This window comes from Erpetoichthys calabaricus, chromosome 18, assembly GCF_900747795.2.
Source record: "Erpetoichthys calabaricus chromosome 18, fErpCal1.3, whole genome shotgun sequence".
NCBI lineage: Eukaryota > Metazoa > Chordata > Cladistia > Polypteriformes > Polypteridae > Erpetoichthys > Erpetoichthys calabaricus.
In genome coordinates this window covers 6698357-6723779 of record NC_041411.2, presented here as the reverse complement: position 1 = coordinate 6723779, position 25423 = coordinate 6698357, and the positions used below count along the sequence as shown (strand labels likewise).

The following is a 25423-nucleotide window of genomic DNA, read 5'->3' as shown; positions in this document are numbered from 1 at the left end:
GTGAACAGGGCACCAGTCCATTGTTGAGCCTAGTGTGTGTTTCAAGATGCAGAAACATGACGACACACAAGTCTACAATACACAGACACAAACAGGCGTACGGCGGCATTTCACTCAGCATCTGAAGTATTAAAACAAGATTTCCAAATTTTAGACCGTAGTGCAAAAACATATCCCGGTGAAATGATTTTAGGTGTAAATTTCATTTGATTATTAAGAAAGGAAACACATGCAAAAGTTATTTATGTAGCAATTACGTTTTACTTCAGTGTAATAACCGACTTACTCCAGAATTATTTGGATAATTGACATGAATGCACTTTTAAGCATCTCAGCACAAGGTCTCATTATATATTCTGTACCGGATCATAAAGCAGCAGCTTAAGACATGGGAGCATTGCAGACCAATTTCTCTTTATTTTTACTTGCTTTTTATTTACATTTGTCATCGTTTCTCCATGTGACCATATAAAAACGCGTAAAAGAATAATACAATCCAAATAATGAACAATGGGTTTGGAAGTTGATTTATTGGCCTGGGCCTGACAGGCTTTTGTTCATGAACTGCTTCTTCACAAAGCACATCCACCACTGCAAAAAAAAAAAAAAATCTCCATTATATATTTTCATAAATCACAAGTTTAAGAAGAATCCCAGAGAGCAGAAGTGGTCAGCTCACCTTGCTAGGTTTATCTGTCTGGGGGTCAAAAACTTTCTCACACAGCCTTAAGCCAGTCTCCTGCCTAATTTGCTGTAAATATGCCCTCATTGTCTCTGTAAAAGGAGAAAATGAAATGATCAGATCTTTTTCTTACTTGTGCACAATGCTCATTATTAACAAACAGGGACTTCACAATACCAAAATTTTTTGTATTCAATACCAATATCCGTGAAATTTCACAATACTCAATGCCTTTTGATGCCACATTAAAAACTTAATTATTTAAGTTCCACCACTACTGAGCAGGCCATATTGTGCCTTTTTCTGTAAATACAATGTAAAATATATAAATACTAAGAACAACTTCAGCTTTAAAACACTGGTATGTCCATTGATTTGACAGCCAGTGATCATTTAAATAAACAAGTGCGGACATTCACAGATACCAAAATACAAAGCAAGGCTTGAACTGTAAGATGTGGCAGAGTTGGGGATCCCACCAGTGTGACAACAAATGAGGGTTTATGATCTTGGGTGGATTTCAGCGCAGGGTTTATAAAGAACAAGATGTCGCAAACTGCCGGATTTATCTTAGCATGTTGTGCACACTCTAAATTTGACATCTTCTGGAGAGTAACTGAACGACACTGCTTAAAATCCAAACACTGAAGCATATGTACTGTTGAATGAGTTCATTCCAAAATAATTCTGGATATTTTCATTTAAACAAATTCTTTAAAATGGTTTTAATGTGTGGTATGTCACTGAACCAGTCCATTAGGTTTGAAACATTTGCTTTTTAAAAATGTCTATTTGCATTAAAACACATTACAAATGTGTCAAATTAATTCAGATTTCCTAAGTCAGAAACTCGTGGTGCTTTAAAATATTCCTAATCTGTCCCTCATTTGTTTTTTGTTTTTTAAAATATTTAAACTTTACAGCTTCCTGTGTTAAATGAAACTTGTCAGTTTAACATGAATCCTTTATTTCAGAACTTCTGTTAACTAACAGCATTTGCTCTTCTGTTTTGCAGGTGTGAGTGATCAGACTTTGTTGTTGCTTATGCCCGAGTACAAGTCCAGAATTTGAAAATGACTTGACCTGTCATTACTTGTACTCACATTTCTAACTGCAAGACTGCATTACGTTCTTGAATGTACCTATCCGATATACGACATGTGCTTCCAGTTACAGCTTGTACTAAGTGAGAAGTCAAGCAAAATGACAACTTTTAATGGCCAACTACAAAGATTCAAGTATGCAACGCTTTCAAGGCCACTTAGGCCCCTTCTTCAGGTAAGATGTACATACTGCATATTGTAATCTTTTTAGTTAGCCAATAAAAGGTGTCGTTTTGCTTGATTTCTCACTACATCCATAATGGCTAACACGGTACAACACCCCAGTACTACAGTTTGTACTAATGAAACGGCAGTTTGCCATCAAATGTCAAATGAACGACACAAATTGAGTGTTTGCAGACTTTGATTTAGCCATGCCGCATGTGATTTTCCTTATCCTAACTACATGTTTGTTTTGCCAATTATTATACAGTACAGATTATATTAATAAATGTCCCTTATGCTCCCAACCTCCTCTTCCTCCTTATACTCCGAAATAATAAAACACATTTCTTTTGGAGCTGCTGATGTCATCACCGGTGTAGCCAAGCCAAACACCTGCTTCGTTTGAATCTTACCTCAACGCTTACTTGTTCAAACTGTTGTTAGCTCTAGCAGTCCTCCCACGTCACACACTACACCACAACCCTCAACTGTACACACCAGTTAGAAAATGGATGGATGCTTGGACTGACGGACATCTGTAGAACTGCTAGACAGACATTTGGATAAAAGTTGCCGTAACCCAAGTCTGCGTTTTACTGAATATAATAAATGAAACTCCTACACTCGCGTGCTGAAATTCTCCTGTGTGAACATACAGTTAGGTCCATAAATATTTGGACAGAGACAACTTTTTTCTAATTTTGGTTCTGCACATGACCACAGTGAATTTTAAATGAAACAACTCCGATGCAGTTGAAGTGAAATGAAGGGATTGTGTTCAAAAAAATGCTTTAGTTGCATCACATTTTTATGCAATCGTTTTGTTCACCCCACTGAATTAAAGCTGAAAGTCTGCACTTCAACTGCATCTGAGTTGTTTCATTTAAAATTCATTGTGGTAATGTACAGAACCAAAATTAGAAAAAAAGTTGTCTCTGTCCAAATATTTATGGACCTAACTGTAAAAGCTTTTCTAGACGTGACCTCTGTGGTTTGCTTTTCAACGTGTGCTGATGTGGTGCTGTAGCGTTACCACTGTGAGCTATTTTTATATGTAGTTTTTGCTCAAGTTTTTGGTATTATTATGCCTTCTGGGGTATTTTGGAGTCAAGTAAGTATTATAGCTTGCCTTGGATAAAGGCATCTGCTAAATAATTTGTCTACTTGAAGGTTCACGCAAGTGCAGTGACAACTTTCTTAGTAGTACAGATACTATAAAACGCTGGCACCATTATATTTTCTAAACTTTGCTGTCAAATTAGTACCAAAATAATGGTTCCTGGGACATCACTAGCGATAAACATAAATCAAATTCCTCTTAGCTTATGGGCCCTGGGCTGAACTTGTTGGCCTGGTCACCATCTATGTGCAGTTGCTCCTCATATTTTATGATTACCTCAACTGTTGGCTCTCACTGTCCTGAGGTGTCGTGTCTTGGGGGCAAACCCTTTCTTGTGCCCCAAGCTGCCAGCTCCCTGTACCCCTATACTTCTAGTACTGCTGCAATTATTATTTTTAACTTTTCTATCCTCCAATTAAAGGTAAATGAAGTAAACAATGCTCAGCATCCTTCCTTATAAAGCAGAATGACAAATGTCTGCATGCAGCAAAGACAACTAAGAAAGCACAAGTTTAAGACTAGCTTGGTCACCCATTGTCACGTTTTAGCCATCGCAGTTCTTGGTGGAATAACAACTTATTTTAAATAAAGAAATGCCAATTTGCCCTTTCCTGGACTGTAAATTCAATAACCGCATTATCCATCTAATTGAGGGTATTAATAGAAATGAGGACATTAGAGGGTCAGCTTAAGTTGGACAGTTGGGAGACAAAGTTAGAGATGCGAGATTGCGTTGGTTTAGACATTTTCTGAGGAGAGATGCTGGGTATATTGGGAGAAGGATATTAAAGATAGAGCTGCCAGGGAAGAGGAAAAGAGGAAGGCCTAAGAGAAGGTTTATGGATGTGGTGAGAGAGGACAAGCAGGTGATGGGTGTAACAGAAAAAGATGACGAGGACAGGAAGATATGGAAGAAGATGTTCCACTGTGGCAGCCCCTAACGGGAGCAGCCAAAAGAAGAAGAAGAAGAAGAAGAACTGGCATGAGCCCATCCTGACAGCACTGGAAAGACTTAATGGCAATGTGAACATAAGTGAACTTAAAATGGAACATAAAGAATATCTTGGGAAATTCACATTTATCATTGTAAAATATCAGAGATTACAATGGTCTAGGACAGGGGTGGGCAACCTATGGCACGCGAGCCATGCCAATTTTCAATGGCACTCTGATTGAATTGAAATATAGTAAAAAAAATAACATTTTAATTACAGCACACATGTTCACGCCATCAGCTACATTTTGTGTACGCAACTCACATGTAAATGGAAACCTTGTGTTCAGTGCAGGCCTTGGTACATTAAAACAAACCTCTTGTTATTATTAAGTCAAAAAAGACAAAAACGAGATGTTCGCTCTTTTCAGGACTCTTGGACAAATTAATATGGATCTGTACAACAAAAGGCTCGTGTTGTGTGCGCGTTATGCTGTAAAATGTCATGTGTTGTACGCCAAGTGTACAAAGACATCAAAGTAAACATCAGTCCACTTTAAAAACTGAGAAAAGTGAGGTTATAAAAAGGGCCGTTTGTGGCTTTAAGAAATAAACTACTTATTTTAGTCAAATAATTGGAACCAAAAACAAAACCACAGAATGCAGTTATACAATTGCTTTGCATTAATGGATAAATAGCTCAGATTAAGAATAAAGAATGATTAATCATATTTGAATGAGAAATAATTATCAAGAATTCTAACTATATGTATTTTGTATGCATTTTTTAAATAAATGACTTGAAAATTTAAATTTGACAAAACATTCTTTTCACATATGATCCTACGTAATTTTAAAATATTGAATGACCAATAATATAAGATCCGGTTATAATGGGCTTCAAAAGTATGCCCGTTATAACTGGACCGATTTTGATACCACAGTATATATATATATATATATATATATATATATATATATATATATATATAACAAAATTGGTAGGATTATGTCGGCACGCAGAATAACATTGTAACATAGGATCGGCACAACACAGCTGAAAGGTTGCCAACCCCTGGTCTAGGATAATAAAAGAGGCCACAAACCAACCTTCCTCCTGCTTGCTGGTCGGCTTGGCGTACATGGCGTTCAGCGGGAAGCCAGGCTCTCCGGGAATGGGAAAGTTAGTAATTCCCAGTGTGTACATCTCCTTCTCTCCTTGACTTCTGGAGCTGCACTGCAAGTGGTATGGAAACAACATTTTGAAACAACTGTTCAACCGGAGGAGCCCTAAACCCTCAAAACGCTGTGCTGAACTTAGAGTGATGTCTGTAGTTACACAAATGCTGGGATTCTGCACTCTTGTCTCTGATGAGAAATTAACTCCAAGTGTCACTCTGTCCCTTCCCTGGGACGAAGACCCAATCAACAAGTTCTGGCACTCGTCTGTAATGGATTGAGACCAACACACTTTTTCCACATTACGTTATGTTCCAGCCTCGTACTAAAATTGTTATCATTTGCTACCCCAGAAAGAGAAAGCTGGATTTTAGAATTGTCTGCTACTTTATTAAAAATAAAAATTGAAATATCACATTGCCACAAGTATTCAGACCCTTTGCTCAGCACTTCACTGAAGACCATTTCTCATGGATGACAACCTGGACATACTTGGATTTGGGGATTTTCTGCCATTCTTCTCCCAAGGTCCTCTTCAGTTCTGCCAACCTGGATGGAGACTGTTGGTGAACAGCCGTCTTCTGGTCCATCCAAAGATGTCTTGGCTGAACTTTACAACTTTCTGGCCCCGCTACTAAATGCTACTGCTACGAAGTACACCCTATTATGTATAATTTTGTCATTGTGTTTATGTATTACAAGTAATGCATTCCGATGTTTTTTCCAGTTAAGCAGATAAGTGTGGTATGCCAGTTCTGCTCACAGATGACGGTGCCATCAAGTCACAAGCCAATCAAGAGCCTCCAAAACTATCATTCCAGCGAAATCGGTTCAATCCCCACCACCTCAGTCTTAGAAAGTACAGCAGACTGGAGAGGACAAAAACCCTCAGTGAATTTCTCAGCAGAGACAACTCTAAAAATCAATCAAAAAAACACCATATTCCACTGGAAAGGTGGGGACAAAACAAATATGGGCTGTGAGGAAGCTGCTGCATCGGAATCTCTGCTTATGTGAGAGACAAAATTTAAAGTGTGGAACAGCAGGGTTTATAAAATACGTAAATCTTACCTTCTGCAGCTTTTTCAGGCATTCGGTAATATACAGAGTCACATAAATCATAGTCCTGTCGGCTTCATTCTGCAACAGAGAAGTTTGCTTTAGGCAAGTAACAAGAACAGAGGCTTTTATAATAAACGTTTGTTTTCGTGCAGGACATTAATGCACAATTACGAATGACCTGACCATGAACTGAAACAATCCAAACGGGATTAATCGGAAATTCTAAATAGGCCTCGCCACTTCAGTCTCTTGGGCATCTCCTGGGCACATTGGCGCAGGTTCTGCCTGGGCCAGGTGACTTCTCAGAACAAGTGGAGTCACCAGAAAATGAGACCAACACTGAAGAGGAGGCCAGGAGATTCCAATTCCCTGCCTGCCTCTCCACCTTGGATTTGGGCATCCATGGTGTATGAAAGGCACCAAACGGGCCTAAGGCACTTCATTAAAAAAAGAACAAAAAGAAACTTCACTAAGAAATGAACAAGGATGCAAAACTTCCAAATCATGCCAACTGTAAAGCTTAAAAGATCACCAAAGACTCTGAAACTGTGGATGACAGCAGAATCACAGCCAGCTTTTAAGACTTAAATGCATAAAATGGGTGAGTAAATCAGGCTAAAAGTGTATTTTAATATTTAATGTGGCCTTTCTGACATACCAATAATTAAAGAATTCTAACATTAGAAAGTCTGAGAAGGAACAGATTTGATTATGTATTTCTGAAATATGCTTCCATGAAAGCAATCAAAAAATGTATACGTTGTCTTTTTCGCTTTTCACAGGCCTGCTTTGGTTGAAAGCCATGTAGAATTTTCAGCACGTCCTGACTTGTAAATCCACGAGCCTCACCGAGACAAAAAAAAAAAAAAAAGGTAAGCTATCCTGAGCCCCTGTGCGTCCCACCCTTACCTTGATTTCGTAGTTCTTGAAGAAGACGTTGGCCTTAAAATAGTAGATGCCTTCTTCGATGATGTCGTTTTCTTTGGCTGCACAAATGACATTGGCACCGTGAAATTAGAAGCAAGCAAACAAATAATTGGAAATGCAGTTAGTGTGAAAAGAGCAACAAAGAGCTCACCAGACTGACCTTATGGAAATTTAAGTAAAGGCGCTTTATATATAAAAAAAAAAAAACCTCTTTAAAGTTCTAAAACTAGTTAGTACATTGGCAAGTATTTTGAACAAATTCCATTACACCTTGACTTCTTCTTCTTATTTTGGCTGCTCCCGTTAGTTGCCACAGCGGATCATCTTCTTCCATATCTCTCTGTCCTCTGCATCTTGTTCTGTTCCACCCATCACCTGCATGTCCTCTCTCACCACATCCATAAACCTTCTCTTAGGCCTTCCTCTTCTCCTCTTGCCTATCAGCTCTATCCTTAGTACCCTTCACTCTTTATACCCAGCATCTCTCCTCTGCACATGTCCAAACCAGCGCAATCTCGCTTCTCTGACTTTGTCTCCCAACCGTCCAACCTGCGCTGATCCTCTAATGTCCTCATTTCTAATCCTGTCCATCCTTGTCACACCCAATGCAAATCTTAGCATCTTTAACTCTGCCACCTCCAGCTCTGTCTCCTGTTCCACCGTCTCCAGCCCATATACCATAGCTGGTCTCACTACCGTCCTGTACACTCCTGCTGATACCCGTCTATCACACCTTGACAAGTTTAGCAAATAAAAGCAGCAATAAAAAAAAAAAAAACTAGCTTCCTTAACTGTCCCACTCTGTTTTACTACCAATGAATAAGTAGCAAAAAGTTAGACACCAAAAAAAGGACAACGTAAACTGTTTTTTAAAGACTGGAAGTTTAGTGCCATGCCAGGCAGGTGTAAAAACAGGTCCCTTCTTTGCTAACCCAGCTCTGCTTTCTCTCCTTTTGGTCACAAACACCTGCAAACCAAACAAATGTAGATATTTGTTCTGCATTTTTAGCATTCATCTGCCGCCCCTTCAGTCTCCCACAAGTATGCCGAGGTCTTTAGAAACCAAAAGAGCACTCCTGTGGCCCCCCAAAGCCTTAGTGGCAGGTGATTCAAAATGTACCCCCTTCACCAGCTACAGGAGTTGTATGGAAGCTCTACAAACCAACCCTCCATCCTGAGCCGCTTACCACCAGCTCAAGGAGTACAGACAGTCATGTGCAAAAGTAAATTCACCCCAAGGAAACTGTGGACCTCTACAACATATTTGAAGAGGCAAACATTAGATCTTCATGTAAACCCTTTCATCTGTAGGCATTGATCTACTTGCCACTATAACATCTATCAAATTAGAATGAAGAGCTCCAGATGAGGGGCTGATGATTAGAGCCTCCTTAGGGTGTACGTAGGTGAACCGGACGGTCTTATTTAAACAGAGGATATCAAAGGGTCTGGCATTGTCTTTGCTGTTGACATGTGTGGTTATCATCCTGTCGAGATCAAAAGAGCTCTCTGAAGTCCCCAGAGAGAAGGCTGTGGATACTCAGGTGTCTGGCAAGGGATTTAAAAAGACTGTCAAAGGACTTGAAATCAATCACTCCACCACAAGGAATATCATCTACAAGTGGCATAGGATTTCAAATGACTCCTTATTCGTCCAGGACTTGCTGCCCAAGGTGGTGGCAATGTTCTGGTTTGAGGTTGCTTTGCTGTCTCAGGGCCTGGACATCTTGCAGATAGACTCAACTATCAATTTTGCTTCATCTGTCTGAAAGTTGAACCCAAAATGTGATAATGATCCAAAAATACACCAGCAAATCCACAAAGGTATGTGGCACAAGTAGAAGAAATGGAGGATTATGGACTGGCCGAGTCAAAGCCCTGTTTGGAATCCCATTGATATGTTGAAACAGGCAGGCCATGCAAGAAAAACTCACAAACACTTTGCAACTGAAGGACTTTTTCATGGAGGAGTGGTCAGAAATTTCACCGAGCCGATGTTAAGACACTGGTGGGCAGTTGTGCAGCTTCTGTGGCCAAGGGTGGACATATTTTTTGCACACCAGACCATTTCATCCGTTGACATTTTGGTTGAATAAGCAATTGAAAGGGCAAATTTTCCTTGTGGTTTTATTCAAGTATATCACCATTATCAACATGCAAGGAACATAAATATCAACTGTTTGTCAGCTCAAATTATGTGGTGAAAGGTCAAGAATTTGCATGGGGTGCACTTACTTTTTCACACAACGACACTTGGCTTCCTTTGGGGGCAACAGCACAGACCACGGTGCCACCTTCAAAGCCTAATCTGATGTCAATATGCACATCTCATTTTACAGAAACCTTCCCAAGCCATTACTGTACTTACTTTCTCTGGCGGCTGGACCCTTGAACTGCGTTTTGAGGGGCAGTAATGCCATGTTGCCAATTAGCTTGACATCAGGCTCCATCAGGCTTGAATGGTAGGCCTGTGAAAAAAAGTAAAAATAAAGACAGGCTTTTAATATAAGAACCGGCCATGCAGGCTATGAAAACAGGAATAGCAGAAAGACGAAGAGGCTTTACAACGGGCGGGTCACACTGAAGCACCCGTCAAGGCTAATTCTGAGCATCCGCGACTGGACGGGACACCGTGTCGTTAGTCCCACCCACAGCTCAACACCAACATCCACTCCGTTCATTTTCTGCCCAAGTATTTTTTTCCTAGACCGCAAAAACACCGCGGTATCCAGGACGGGACGCCGCATTCAGTATCTTGGTTTTTCACCCATTTCTTGAAATCATTTATGAGGCTGAAAGTGACGGAAGTCACAATGCTGGAAGCTTGCACACTGGGACTGATCGGAGGTGCTGCAAGATAAGCCCCGGCCTCGATTTTTACTGCACAATTTTATCTTATCGGTTAATGAGGAACAACTGTAAACGTTCCCCGCCGGCCCTTTTCTTCCTGCCGTATACATTAGGATACTTTCTGTGATACATTGTTGGAAGACTTGTTAAGAAACACAGAGTTTTGGCACGCATTACTTACCGGCATTTTCACAGTTCACAAATAACGTCCCCGATCCACAATATTTGAGAAACGCGACAAGCAAAAGAAGTAGCAGACACTTCCGCGGTCGCACCCAGCACAGCGCACAACAAGCAGGAAGTGTGAGCGGTGGCCTTCCGCTTAAAGGCTGTGCGCATGCGTACCATCACCGCGCTAGCTCCTTATATGGCAATCAGAGCGCTGCGGCCAGGCGCGTGGGCCAGTCTATAGTCGTGACTTCAGATTGAATGACAGCTTTATCATCAATTCAAAATGTGGAAAGTAAATCAAGTCTGGAGATGACCATGGCAATTCTTCTTGTATTGTGGCTTCTGTACAGTCAAGGACTTGGTGGGTGTAGTGCGAAATGAAGACACGACTGCCGGCTTCGTCTTAAAAATATGTGGACGACATGGGACTGGTGGAGCACTTAAGGGCTGACACTCTGTCCCATCACTTGTTTGACAAGAATGTAGAAAAATCAACGCAGAGGTCCCACGTCTGGTGACAAATGTTGAATTGATCAAACGAGTCGCATACAAACATTCCATAGTGGTAATTGATGACCACTTACAATTCCATGAAACTGGGAATGGCCACATCCTCCATATGCGTTACTTACCTATTCAATTAATTTTATTAATTAATAATTAATTTAATTATTAATTTAATTAATTATTCAGAAGAATGTTGTTTACTTGTGGCTTAATCCGAGTCTTTGGCCACATGGGCTCCCAAGAAAACGTCAGAATTCTGTGAGTATGGCCAATGGGATGTAACAAGAATTGGTGCCACCACATTGTATCAGAGGTAGTGACCATGACACCCGACAAGCGGGACACAGCAGGGCACTGGGTTATACATACGAGACTTCCTCAAGCTACTAAATCCAACAACCATTTTCAAACTAACAACATGACTCTCAAGTCAATGCTCATTGCTTGTGTCCCTTTATAGATACAAGAAAACTCGTTAGTAGAAGGTAAACTGTGAAAGAATAAAAGTCAGTTCTAATTGTTTCTTTTTCATTGTGCCATTAAAAAGTCACCTAACAAAAAGGGCCTGGGTGGCTGTCTGAAGGCCCAGTCACTGCTTTACTCGGCTCGTCTTATCCGGATGTTCTCAGATTGCTCTCGTCGTCAGTCAGTGTTGTATCGTCCGGCTGTGCAGCACAGACATGTAGGTCACTTGCATCTGCACAAGTAAGTGGATCATGTTGAGAGGTCACTGCAGCACCAGAAGACACCGCATTTATAAAGCACTTTACGTACAGGCAGGGAGCCATTTCATCCAACACTAATATGCAGCAAGGGCAGCCATTTTTGTGCTAGTATGTCTCCCCACACACTAGCTCTTAGATGATGAAGAAAGAAAGAGAGAGCAAATTAGAGACGGGGTGATTAGGAGGCCAGAATAACCAGACTGTGATGAATGATTTATCCATGGTATTGGGATACCCCCTACTCTTTACAAAGGATGCCCAGGGCTCTTTTATGACCACAGAGTATCAGGTCCTCGGTTTTAGGGCTCATCTGAAAGTCTCTGCCATTGTCACAGCACAGTGTCCCCGTCACTGCACTTGGGCATTGTGATCCACACACAGACCGTAGGGTCAGCGCCCCCTGCTGGCCTCACCCACACTTTTCCTAAGTGGTCTTCCCATCCAAGTACTGGTCGGGCCTAAACATACTGAGCTGCAGATGGAGGATCTCTCCTGAAGTGCAGGTGGTATGGCTGCTAAAACGAAAAACTGACAAGGGCCACTTATGTTTAACACACGTTTTAATGGAATTGAAATAACATTTCACATACATAGAAAAATAAAGTGTATTTACAAGTTAAATTAAAAACTAATATAATTAGAGTGGCAGTCCTAATGTCAAGTTGAAATGCTGCGGGGCGAGGCATCGACAGCAGGCTAAAACACAAACAGTAACAGAGTGGCATAAAACACAAGTGTGTGAAGAGGTGAAGGTAACACACACTAAAGTCTCAACTGAAAAAATACAAATAAATTTACTTTGGAGATGTGCACTCGACACGCAGACTGACAAAGAGACACAATTTAAAAATAAAAGGAATAAAACCCTTGCACCTCAAAGATGATCACACGTCGCTCATGCAGTCCAACAAAAAGCAGCCCACGTCTCCTTTTGGTTTCTCCACAATGACAGGCCATCACACAAGGCTGGCGGGCTACAGGCCACCTTCACTTAACGTCTCTTTAGATATGCTCTACTCCTTATTACTTTTAAATGCTTTTATGTAACACAATTGGTCAGTCCCACCCCACCAAATATTTTTTTATACTAATGATAAATGTGACTAAAATGGGACTGTTTGCACCCTGGGGTTGCCCACACCGTGTGTGCCGATGGTGTTTCAAGTGCTCTCTGCATTAATAGTTAACATGTCTATGATCCAAACCTCCAGGGTGACACACATCACACTCCACAACGCCGGCCTGCGTGCGGCGCTTCACGTGGCTTTAGTGCTCTCCTTACTGCAGCGCCACTGTTGCTCATTTCAGTTGATCCTTGACTTTTAATTCAAAAATACCTAGAGACTCCATCTTAAGGAAAGGCCATTCAACCTTTCAAGACAACTTCAAGAGGTGTCGTTTGTTGTAGCAAGTCATTCTGGTTGGAAATTAAAAAAAAATAGAAGCCAAAAGTCTACGATGGCCGATCTCCTTTTATTATTTTTTATTCTGGAATTCCGTCTTGAAAGAACCGGTCATAGTTGGTGTCCTCTTCAGGCTCTTCTTCCTGAAATACAAACAACTTCCGGTCAGTTAAAATGTCCACAATGCACAAAGTTACAGATTGAACAAAAATATATATATATAAAAATATAAAATTATATATATATATATATATATATATATATATATATATATATATATACAGTCATGGCCAAAATTATCGGCACCCCTGGAATTTTCCTTGAAAATGCACCATTTCTCCCATCTTCCCCAGCGCCTTTGGCCCCCAAACCCCAGTTATGGCCAGAATATTAGTAAAATCTGTAAATGTACAAAAAAAAAGATTATTTATTGGAGTCAAAAATCCAGAGATTCTATAAATATGTAAAAAAAAAAAAAAAATTCTTTAATAGAGTAAAAATCATGAAATGAGAATACCGATTAAAGTATTCCCGTTAAACTGAGGTCCACTATTTATAACAGACTAAATAAAACGATCCATTTGTTTTAACTGACATTCTTATAAACCATGACTTTCTCGATATTTTAGTTTATAATTTAAAAACGGAATAACAATCTGAAAATCTAACATCACATTAAAGTTTGATAAATTATGTAAAGAATGATAACAAACATATATGTAGGTTTTAAAATAAGCCTGAGTTATAGTGTGACAAAAAACGTGACATAAAATCATTGCATGTTAAGGCTTAGGATTATATATATATATATATATATATATAGAGAGAGAGAGAGAGAGAGAGAGAGAGAGAGAGAGAGAGAGAGAGAGAGAGAGAGAGAGAGAGAGAGAGAACTAAAAACATAAAAATAAAAAGCGGTACGCCGACAATTCATCGTTTTTAAGAAGCCCTCTTTACTCACCCTCGGCTCTTTAACTTCTAAATCCTCTCCGTACTGAATGGCAAAGTCGACATGCTGCAGGACGATGTTGATGCCCTCCTCATCTGTGCGATCAAAAGGCAGGAAACGCACCATGCTGTAGTCGTCAATCTGAACCGAGAGGAAAGTCCATGAGCTACACAAGTCCAGCAAGTGCCAGCGTAACTCGAGGACTGTCACGGGCACGGGAGACGACACTGAAAGGGCGCAGTGTGGTCAGACGAGCTCAATTCAATTCACGGTGGTCCAGTCCATCAGAGAGCCCACTGGTGCTAGGCCAATAAACGCAATCCCCCCCACCCCACACACACCGTGTTGTTTGACATCACCAGAGCTTTGTGAAGCAGGGATGAAGCACACGGAGCTCCGTCTTCAAATGTGCAAGTGGGTCTGGGTAGGCGAGAGGCAGTCTGGAGTCAGCGGCCCCAGTGATTTATAAAAAAACCCAAATATGTTAAAGGCTTCTAACTCACTGTCAGTGGAGTCTCACGCCACCCTAATGCCAGCTCCCTATGTCATGGCAAATAAAACTACTGTACACTTTGACAGATTACTTATAAAAAAAACACATAACAATTGCCGGAATGTCAAATATTTCTCTGCAATGCGTGGCTCTACAGTGGCAGGTGGATTATTTAACCGAGCAGTAAACAAACCTCTCCATCCATAACACCCGCACTGGAAGAGGAGCTCATGACTGGACGGAACAGACCGGCAGCTTAATATACGCGTGCCATTGAAATTGTCAGCACAAAGTAAACAACACCATGTGTTGGAATGAATCCAGCGACACTTACCAGTCCACAGATAGCTTTCGTTAATTTCTGGAACTTGGCACTTCTTATGGTTGTGCTGTTATCTTCAATAAAAGAGTACATGTCTGGATCCAAAAATCTTAGAAAAAAAACAAAGAAAAACCAAACATTTAATATTTTAAACTCTGATGACATTTTGAGCGTTTGCAGATCAACACTTCTAACACATAACTGCCATTATAGCTGCTCAGTGGTAAGGAGAACAAGTTCCTCCATTTGAGTTTTCCGTTCACCTCCTTCATCAATGTCTGCACAAAGAATTTAAAAGCAAGCTGCACATCCCTAAGTGTAAGCTGATGTTGATCAAGCTTTCTTCATGCTATACAACCCGCCACCACCATCATCATCACTGTCACTGAACAAGTCTGGTGGCCTCTTGTCTGGCTGAACACCATCTGGACTGCCCCCCCTGCCACACGTTTAGGGGAGTAGGGCGAGTTTCAACCTTGTTGTTCTCCTGCCCTGCTCTCTGCACTTGTGGTGGTCAGTTTGAAGACTTTCTCTTAACTTGTGCCTAAAGCAGCTGACGTGGGGACACTTCTCCCCAGACAGAGATTTTGGTCGATTACAGCAGGCCTGTCCCATCACTTTGAGTGCTCAGAGCAGGTGCACCGTGTACAGGTTGGGAGCACAAACTGATACAGCACCCACCACATGACAAACCACCTCAGGACCCCAAATTAGGACCGGTGTGTACACCTCTGCACCACACTCGAACAGTGCTGGAGTGCCAATCCTGCCACCGACACCCAAATGTTCCCTGCAAGATGGAGGACTTTCTGTGTACTGATAGGTGAGACAGAGCACAGTGCAAATGTATTTATAAAGGTGAGGGACCTCTGAGAAGCCAGAAATCGTCTGGAAAAAGAACATCAGCTGAACTTCACTGGACCGCACGTACAGTCAGCAGCGTCCCCTCTGAAGATGATTGTGCTGCTCCACTGGCTTCTCTTTGACTACACTGTACACTGGGAGTGAAAGCTGCATTTTATACCAATATATACATATAATCTCTAGGAAAAAGCTTTAGGTTGCTGCTGGAGGAGATGGGGAGGCCAGCAGGGGGCGCTAACCCTGTGGTCTGAATGTGGAACACAATGCCACCAGTGCAGTGACGGGGACCCTGTGCTGTGAAAATGGTGTCATCCTTCAGATGAGATGTAAAACCCTGTGGTCATCAAAGATCCCTGGGCATCCTTTGTAAAGAGTAGGGTGTACCCTGATGTCCTGCCCTCCCACCCCCCTTAATCATTACCTGTGTCTAATTAGCTGCCTCTCTCACCCCTTCATCACCCAATACCTCATGTGTGGTGAGCATACTGGCACAAAAATGGCTGCCGTTGCACTATCCAGGTGGGAGGTACACATTGATGGTGGCTCCCCACTCATTGAAGTGAGAAAAGCGCTATATAAATGTCAAGTATCACCATATACCTTTTTGTGCCATATTCCTCTCATCTGATTACTTCCGCCGTGGTTAGTGAAGGGGTGTACAGACCTCCAGGTTCAAGTATGTCCTGCATTTGTATAAAGTGAGCAAGTGCCCCCCTGCTGGACACACCGTGCCAGTGGTCCTCAGCTCAGCTCGAGTGTTCATGTAAAGGTAGCGTAAGGTGAACTACATCATCATCATCATCATAACAAAAACAGCTGTACCCTAACGCAGAGCTCGCACCAGCAGATGTACCCCTAGTGTACGTGCTGCAAAGAGCAGAAAGGAACCCACTTCTCAATTTCCTTTTTGGCCGTTTTGCTTAGTAGGTCCATCTTTGTCATGATGTTGATCTGCGGGATTTCTAGCGACACCATTGCACTTAATGCAGCCATAACTCCCGAGAGGAACTAAAAAAGAAAAAGAAAAAAATATATATGCTTGTATAAATATAAATAATATAACCTAAGCCTACCCCTAACCCCAATATTGTTTATCGCCAAAGGCAACTGTCTTCAGGTCACTTAGGTAAAATAAACTGTGCCCACTGCAGTGGGCTGGCGCCCTGCCCGGGGTTTGTTTCCTGCCTTGCGCCCTGTGTTGGCTGGGATTGGCTCCAGCAGACCCCCGTGACCCTGTAGTTAGGATATAGCGGGTTGGATAATGGATGGATGGATGGATGGATGGAAACTGTGCCCAAATTTCCGGTGAGCAGTGAGCTTCAGAACAGGTCATCTGCCTATTTAGGACCAGCCAGTACTTGAATATGGAGACCATCTAGGAAAAGTTTTGGTTACTGCTGGAAGAGGTGTTGGCGAGGTAGCAGGGGGTCACTTACCCAGTGGTCGGATTGTGCTACCAGTGCCGTAAAAATGGTGCTGTCCTTCAGATGTAACATAAAACCAAGGTCCTAACTCTCTGTGGTCATTAAAGATCTCTGGGTATCTTAGTGAACAGCAGGGTGCATCCCAATGTCTTAACTTGGGTAAAATAAGCTGTGCCCAAATTTAAACTTACATGGGAACTTAAGTCACTTGAACAGATCCTTCCTTAAAGGCCGCATGTCCTCACTGGATTTATAATTACCAGAATTACTGCACTGTTCTGCTTCTATCTTGAAAATGCTACTATTAGAGATGCACATTTACTTAAACACTATAGTAAGACAGAGTCAGAGAGGCGAGATGCCGTTGGTTTGGACATGTGCTGAGGAGAGATGCCGAGTATAATGAGTGAGGGGTACTAAGGATAGAGCTGCCAGGTAAGAGGAGAAGAGGAAGGCCTAAGAGAAAGTTTATGGATGTGGTGAGAGAGGACATGCAGGTGATGGGTGTAACAGAACAAGATGACGAGAACAGAAAGATATGGAAGAAGATGATCCACTGTGGTGACTTACGGGAACAGCCAAAAGAAGAAGAAGAAGAAAGAAGTGATTTGTGACAGACGGGTATCAGCAAGAGTGAAAGGGAAGGTCTACAGGACAGTAGTGAGACCAGCTATGTTATATGGGCTGGAGACGGTGGCACAGGAGACAGAGCTGGAGGTGGCAGAGTTAAAGATACTAAGATTTGCACTGGGTGTGACGAGGATGGACAGGATTAGAAATGAGGACATTAGAGGGTCAGCTCAGGTAGGACGGCTGGGAGACAAAGTCAGAGAGGCGAGATTGTGTAGGTTTGGACATGTGCAGAGGAGAGATGAGGGGTATAAAGAGTGAAGGGTACTAAGGATAGAGCTGCCAGGTAAGAGGAGGAGAGGAAGGCCTAAGAGAAGGTTTATGGATGTGGTGAGAGAGGACATGCAGGTGATGGGTGTGACAGAACAAAGACAGGAAGAGATGGAAGAAGATGATCCGCTGTGGTGACCCCTAATGGGAGTGATTTTCATATTGTCTGGGATCCGTAATGGGGGCATTTTTGTATTCCTCACCTGGGCTGCCTTAAAGTGGTCTTCCTTAAATTACTATTAATTAATGTAGTGAGAATTCAAGCAAATTACCCCCTTTTTATTGGGTAACTACAAAGATTACAAAATGCAAGCTTTCGAGACAACTGGGACCCCTTCTTCAGGTAACATATACATATTGTAATCTTTCCAAGTTAGCCGATAAAAGGGGTCATTTTGTTTGACTTCCCAGTACATCCAGAATGGCTAACACGGAACAACACCCTGGTATTACTTAAACACTCTCTAAATTACCAAAACAAAACATGTTCAAACCATTTGAAGATAATTCAGGGTCATGAGAGACCACAGCTCGTGTGCAAGGCAGGAGTCAACCGTAGGTGGGACGCCTGTCAGCAAAATCAAACCATCATTTGATTACGAGGAATTCCTTTTATGCCTTACACCGCCATTAAGTGTAATATGAGCGTACTAATGAGCAGATATGACCCACCAAACAGAAAGAACTGATTATTTGCCTTTAATGCATTAGTAAAATCTATTTTGACGTCTTATTCCACAATTCTTGATTTTGTTTTACAGAAACAGCCGTTACCTTAAAGGACTCCACCATGAACTGGGAATCGACCAGAAAGACTCCGCACACCCGGAACTCCCACTGCTGAAGCTGCTCTACCAGGTGCTTCATGACGGGTAGGTGAGTGTAGAGCTCAATCTGACCTGAGGGAGACATTGCAGTTGTTCAGCTTAGGAAACGTATAACCGCTCTACCTGAACATGAGGGTGAAGTGATGATGGAGGAAGAGGAAGAGTGAAGTCGGCCCGCACTCCTTACTGAATTGGGCTTCGCTTAAGGCTCATGTAAACCTGCACGACTCTATAAATCTCAGGTATGAATGAATAATCTGCACTACAAAAAATGATCTGTGTCACCAACATATGTGGTCTGATCATCATCATCATCTGACCACACTTGACCCCTTAACTTGTGTGTAAAAACATCACGGCATGCATTGCTTACCAGTGTTTGGTTTTTAAGTGAGAGGATCAGCTTACCTGGACAGTCAAATAAGATGTAATCGTCCTCCACATGCCCAAGGCAGTCTTCTAGCCAGTCAAAGTTATTAGCAAAATACTCCATGCAGAACACGAGTCCTCCATTGGGTCCAAACCTCAAAGAGTCATCCTCCATTACATCGTCTACTTGTATCAGCTCTCGGATATCTGGTGTACAAGAGAGAAGACGCGGTTCATTTACCTCCACGCCAAGAGCAGTGACGCTTTAGCATGGCGTGAACATTCCTGGTCGTTTTGTCACTAAATGAGAGGACGTGCCACCAAAGGTCACGTGATAACAGAACAACGCAATTTGATTTGTTTAATTGTGAATGGACCACAACAAACACGGGCTTGGGAAACCATGAATGGTTTATCACAGAATAAGCTATGGCAGCGGACACTGAGGACAGGGAGCACACTTTACAGCCCTGCACGTCACCCAAGGCAGGCGGAGTGGTGGCTCTGAGGCCGGGGATCTGCACTGGCAATCGGAAAGGTTGCCGCTTCGAAACCAGTAAATGCCAATAGGGACTCTGCTCAGTTGGGCCCTTGACCTGCAATTGCTGAGTGCTTTGAGTCGTGAGAAAAGCACAATAAAAAAATGCAAAGAATTATTATAAAGTGACAGGAAATGACAGGGCAAGAAAAAAAGGATGATGGGAAATACAGGAAATACCACCACAACAACCTTAGTGAGCGTACAAAGCTTACACCCTTACCGTATACACTCGGGTATAAGTCGGGACTCGAAATCCGAAAAATTGATCGTAAAATCAGAAATCCCGACTTATACGCCCGTTCAAAAATACGACACGGACAGCGCAATGTTTGAAAACAAGCACTCAGATATCGCCTTACTGTTGTTGGCCAAACTAGCGGACTACGCTGTGCCGGGTATGTGTCTGCGTGTCCACCTAATGGAGTTTGGCATGTGCTTATGTGAAAACGTGACTCATGTCAACACCTACCGTATATTCTCGCGTATAAGTCGGGACTTGAAACACGAAAAAAATCAATCATAAAATCAGACCCCGACATTTCTTTTTTTTTACATCTTCTTGCCTCCTCCAATCTCACGTCAGTTTCTCAGACATATCGATTTTTTGTTACCAATTTCTTTCGCTACTTCAGCGACTTTTAATTTTAAACCAGCTTCTTATTTTCTTCTGATCGTACGCTCCATCGTAGATAGGGGATGCTCTTACGGTTAAGGCGTATGAGGGTGTGAGATACAAAAAACACAAAAACGGTGCCAACGTCACTTTGGAATAGTACTGGGTATTACTGTGTGGTCACGTTGGCACAATACATAGAAACAAAAGGCCGTGTGCTCAGTGGTTACTCTCTCAGGTGGGCGCTAGCATATCGTAATCTCTTGGACCAACAGCGTGAGTTTTCCGCATTCGACTTACACGACCGACATTATAAAATACCGGAAATTTTACAGTAAAATCAAGTCCCGACTTATCCGTGAGTACATACATTAAGTGTCACGAGAGTCTCCACAAATCCAGGTGGCGACACCTAACCGTTCTTGTCAAATCAGTCTTACTAAACCGTGTCTGAACTTGGGCCCCCATGGCGACATGGCTGATCCAGGGTGTCGGGTTCTACACTAAGGCCGATGTCTCTGTTGTTTTTTGTCCAGATGCTCCCGTTTTCCTCCCACATCCACAAAGACGTGACAGTCCGGGTGTCCTCTACTAGCCCCTGTGCGTGTCTGCGAGTTTGTGAATACGCCCAGCGGACCCCGCAGCTCCTCACCCGCTTAGCATCCTTGCAGTTAGGCGGACTGACTGTCACGTCATGCTGTGTCACCAAAACCTTGAATTTCACGGTGTGTGTCATTCATGAGAAGAATGAAGTGCAAGTAAAGCAGTGCTACCCACCTGCCATGACTGGATAATTAAAGTACTCGGCGGCAGGATCCAAGTTCACCACCTGGACCGAGCGATTGAGGACTTCACAGTGCTGGACCAACGTGGAGCAGTAAGTACTCTGGAAAGAGAGGAGGCAGAAACGGGAGTCACAGGGCTGTGCATCACGTCTGAGAGGCTGGCGGAGAAATCAAAACGACAACGTGAGCCGACGGTCAGAAATGAAAAGAAAAAGATCAGACCTACTGTCACCGCGTCCTTCACGCTGCCATCTCTTAGACGTGTTGTCCTGTCGTCACCTCAATACCTGGTTATTCGATTATTTTTGGTTTTTTTACATTTTTATTATTATTTACGTGGATGCACAGAACATTTGCACGTGGAGATCACTCTTAACTGACGTGTTATCGGTGGAGGAGCATTTTGGTCGCCACGTCCGTCTGCTTACAGCGCAGCCCTCCTCCGCCCCGCCAGCCGTTTATCTTGGGCCTTTTAGAAGGCGTCTTCTTCCTTACAAAACTCTGTACCAGTCGTTACATCACTGTCACCAAGCTCCAGTACCCAATCCATGAAAATACTTACCTGCACGTCTCCCCCGGTCCACTAGCAGCGGCTCGATATCAACAACAACAACAACAACAGCAACAGCGCACACTTAGGTAAGGAAGGCCGAGGTGTCCACCTAAAGCGCGTATATTCATTAATCAGGGCGCTGGAGAATTGGGAACTTCACTGGATTCTGTACGCTGGACAACGATGACTTTACGTACAGACAGACACACTTCCTCGTAGGAGCGGATGCTGACGTCCCCACAATCTGGTCAGAATGGCGCTTGGGGTGGAAAGTGTCAGTACAAGGCTGAGGCCTCGTTTGCTTACCTAAGACCCCTTCAGTTCACATTTCTTTTCCTTATGTCACTCCCGTCCACCTCCATTTTCCACGCTCTGTTCAGCGGCGTCAAGTGAAGTAACTCTGACTAAGTGGAATGTTCACCAACTCCACAACCGAGATGATTCCCTGTTACCAACACTCTGATGATGAGTCCTTCTGACCCAACAAATGCTGGGGAATTCAACCAGGGGAACTTGGGAAGGAACAAACTTCCGTCAGTGTGATCCATCCGCGGGCCTGCTCTTTGCAGAACGTCAAGGAGAACCTGTGGCACCACCAGGCAGGTCTGAGCACACCTTACCACCAGCAGCTCTCAGATCATCCAAGCTGGAAGTTCTCATGGAGGAGGGTTGTGGTTTATTATAATATTTAAATTTTAGTAATTTCACCTTGCAGACCACCTGTCGATTCGCTGAGCCTTTGGGGTAGGGGGCCTATAATGCTGTTAAAACAGCCCTGGTTGAAGTGGCTCACCACTTACTAAAGTGCTATATAAATTAAATTGATAACTATTATTATGATTATGCTTACATTTCCCATTACGGCCTTGTCCTTTCTGGCCCAGTTCTGGAGGTGCAGCTTGTTGCGTCACAAAGGGAACCCGTGGATAGAAGTTTGTTTCATCCAAAGCTCCCCACTTGAAATCCTCAGCACTCCAAATGTCACATCCTTACTGTGGCCAGCTGCTTTATTATGATTAGAAAGATTAGATATGAAAGGCACTATATAATAGATAGATAGATATGAAAGGCACTATATAATAGATAGATAGATAGATACTATATAATAGATAGATAGATATGAAAGGCACTATATAATAGATAGATAGATAGATATGAAAGGCACTATATGATAGATAGATAGATAGATAGATAGATAGATAGATAGATAGATAGATATGAAAGGCACTATATAATAGATAGATAGATAGATATGAAAGGCACTATATAATAGATAGATAGATAGTTATGAAAGGCACTATATAATAGATAGATAGATATGAAAGGCACTATACAATAGATAGATAGATATGAAAGGCACTATACAATAGATAGATAGATAGATAGATAGATACTTTATTAATCCCAAGGGGAAATTCACATACTCCAGCTGCAGCATACTGATACAAAAACAATATTAAAGAGTAATAAAACTCAGTCTGTCAGCGGAGCAGGACGGTGACAGCCTGTCGCTGAAGCTGCTCCTCTGTCTGGAGATGATCCTGTTCAGTGGATCTCCATGACTGAGATGATCCACTTTGGCCTGGAAGTGTCAGATTTCGGTTGCTCTAAATGAAGTGTCATACTTAACGTTTTGTAATTTGCCTGGTGAAGATGAAGGCCGTTGGAGGCGCGATAGAAAACAAAAATTGACGGCGCAGAAGGAGGGAAGGAGCCAGGCGACCTGCGTACCCAACACAGCACTGCAGCCCCTCACGGCACCGTAAAGTCGGCACTCCGGTCCTGGGCTAGCAGTCTGTCCCTTCAGTTAGGCGGAGACCACGCTATGCAAGAAGCCAAGATGAAATCGCGAAGACAAAACGAGATGGAAACTTAAATAACGACAGGAAAGAAAATGAAAAGTTGACGGCTTTCTAAAAATCCTCAAGTGTTGCGCTCCCATAAACAGCCGGCAGGCCCAAACTGCACAAGGCGGGTGAACGAGCTGCGGTGGGCAAACGACCGCTGGAAAGCAAGTGGATAAAAACGGGTCAACCCGCGGTGCGACCGCAACATGCACTGGACTGACACGTGAACTCGAACAGCAAAAAAAAGTTTAAGACAAGTGCGCCAACAACTGTGCATCTCAAATATTTGCACATAAGAAAACCACTTACCTTCCCACTGCCAGCCGGGCCCATGACGAGTTGAGCGTAACGAGGCATGATTCTAAGCAAAGCTAAACTTAACCAACAGAAAGAAAATGAACTATGTCAACATAGTCGTCAGATTCGCCGCCATGCCGCTACGACTGAAGACATCTTGGGCTTCCGTTTCCGGTCACGTGCTACGGGTGGTGGGAGGAGTCAAACTCACTTGCGAAACGAACAGCAAGCCCTCCGAGAACATCTGAGTCAGAGAGGACGGAGCGAGAAAAGTCCGAGCAAAAGAACAAAAAATCTGATGTTGACACTCGTAAGAAATTTCATGGTTTACTTCATGAGGTCAGGCCATTTCTCTAACACGCTTAATCCAGATCAGGATGCCGGGGCGGCCAGAGGGCGCAATGCAGGAACAAACACAGGGAGCTAGTCCATCGCAATGCGATCACACATCAAGTCCACGCTAAGCCGATTCCCCTAACGTGCATGTCTTTGGACTGTGGGAGGAAACCGACACAGACACGGGGAGAACACGAACACTCCACACTCCGAGGAGGCAGCGTCACCCCGCCGCGTAGGGCGCTGATTGTGAAAGTTAAGGGACACCGAAGGCGACCCCCACACTTATACCGGGGCTGTGACGACAAAACACGACACCCCATAACACAACATTCCCAAATCTCCTTTATCCAATCTGGGGTCACAGGGACCCGCGGCACATCTTGGCCGCGTCACACATATGAGGAATATTTCGGACAAAAATGTAATAAATACACAAATACTTCAAAGTGCTTCGGGCGCTTGGCTGACCAACGTAAAGGTGCTTTACCGCCACCTCTTAAATACCTCGGGGGGGGGGGGGGGGTCTTAAAAAAACTCACATATTATGAAAAAGTACAACACTTTTTGGAAATTCAAAAACACATTTAGATTTATTATATTGCCAACACTGTCCTGGTATGTTTTCTATGGTAATTAACTCCTGTCCCAAAGATTTTAATTTTTCGAAGATCTTTTCCGCGTACCTCATATGATGGCAGTTCATGCCATCAGCGCTCGTTTTGCTCCTCCAGGACAAAAGCATTTCCCGCAAGTCCTGTTAAATGTGACGATAAATAAATAAAAACGGAACGATGGGGCGGAGCTTAGACGGATGAGTGACATAAAATAGGCCAGGCGGTCACGCCCCCTTCAAGTACCTCTGCTACCACGTGACTGGGGACCGCGCTGCAGCCCTTCGTGACTTGCAGTGGGGCCTCCACACGACGGGGAACTGACAGCGATCCTCGACCAACTACTGGTCTCCACGTGAACATGATATGTGTGCATACATAATTAAAGGTGTTACGAAACATGTCATCTGTTATTTATTTATATACTTAGTGTAATAAATAAATGAAGAAATAATTCAATAACGAAATTAATGCTGTCATTTTCACCCATCAAACTTGTGAGGGTGGGCTCTAGCAGGTACTGTGTTTTGATTGGTTCAAGAAGCTCCTAAGTTCACCAATAGGGGTCTGCATCTGAAGTGACCGCAACAAATGTGGCCCTTGATGGCCGTCTAACTCAAATTTAATGAATAAATGAAACATTTACTGAATAAGCATAAAAAAAAAATTAGCAAGAAACATGTATTTAATGAAGCATTTCATTATTTCTGCTCCCATATTATTATTTTTATTTATTTTTTATCCTACTAGCTGTACCAGTTGTTGTAGCTGTAGACCCCTGCATTACTGTTTGCACTGCACCATGTAATCCATATGTCTCTGTTATGTAACATTGGGTATGGGATTCATAAAAGCAGTGTT

General features: G+C 42.7%; 2 protein-coding genes across 3 annotated transcripts; both read right to left on the bottom strand.

Moving 5' to 3' along the window:
- Positions 1-184: 184 nt before the first annotated feature.
- Positions 185-10368, bottom strand: arpc3 (actin related protein 2/3 complex, subunit 3). Of its 2 annotated transcripts, none has more exons than XM_051921235.1 (7): positions 10204-10368; positions 9541-9640; positions 7155-7231; positions 6255-6341; positions 5115-5241; positions 680-774; positions 185-591 (listed from the first exon to the last, which is right to left on the bottom strand). In XM_051921235.1, exons 1-7 carry the CDS (start codon positions 10207-10209, stop codon positions 529-531), a joined length of 555 nt encoding a protein of 184 aa, XP_051777195.1. In that variant the 5' UTR covers positions 10210-10368; the 3' UTR covers positions 185-528. The 2 variants fall into 2 exon arrangements, with proteins under 2 accessions (XP_051777195.1, XP_028680734.1); XM_028824901.2 differs by having other exon boundaries at positions 6255-6323.
- A 1634-nt stretch (positions 10369-12002) lies between these two features.
- On the bottom strand, positions 12003-23791 carry gpn3 (GPN-loop GTPase 3). The gene is made up of 8 exons (XM_028824897.2): positions 23625-23791; positions 20908-21016; positions 19016-19183; positions 18555-18679; positions 16349-16464; positions 14605-14701; positions 13790-13918; positions 12003-12971 (listed from the first exon to the last, which is right to left on the bottom strand). Exons 1-8 carry the CDS (start codon positions 23670-23672, stop codon positions 12909-12911), a joined length of 855 nt encoding a protein of 284 aa, XP_028680730.2. The 5' UTR covers positions 23673-23791; the 3' UTR covers positions 12003-12908.
- Between the last annotated feature and the right edge of the window lie 1632 nt (positions 23792-25423).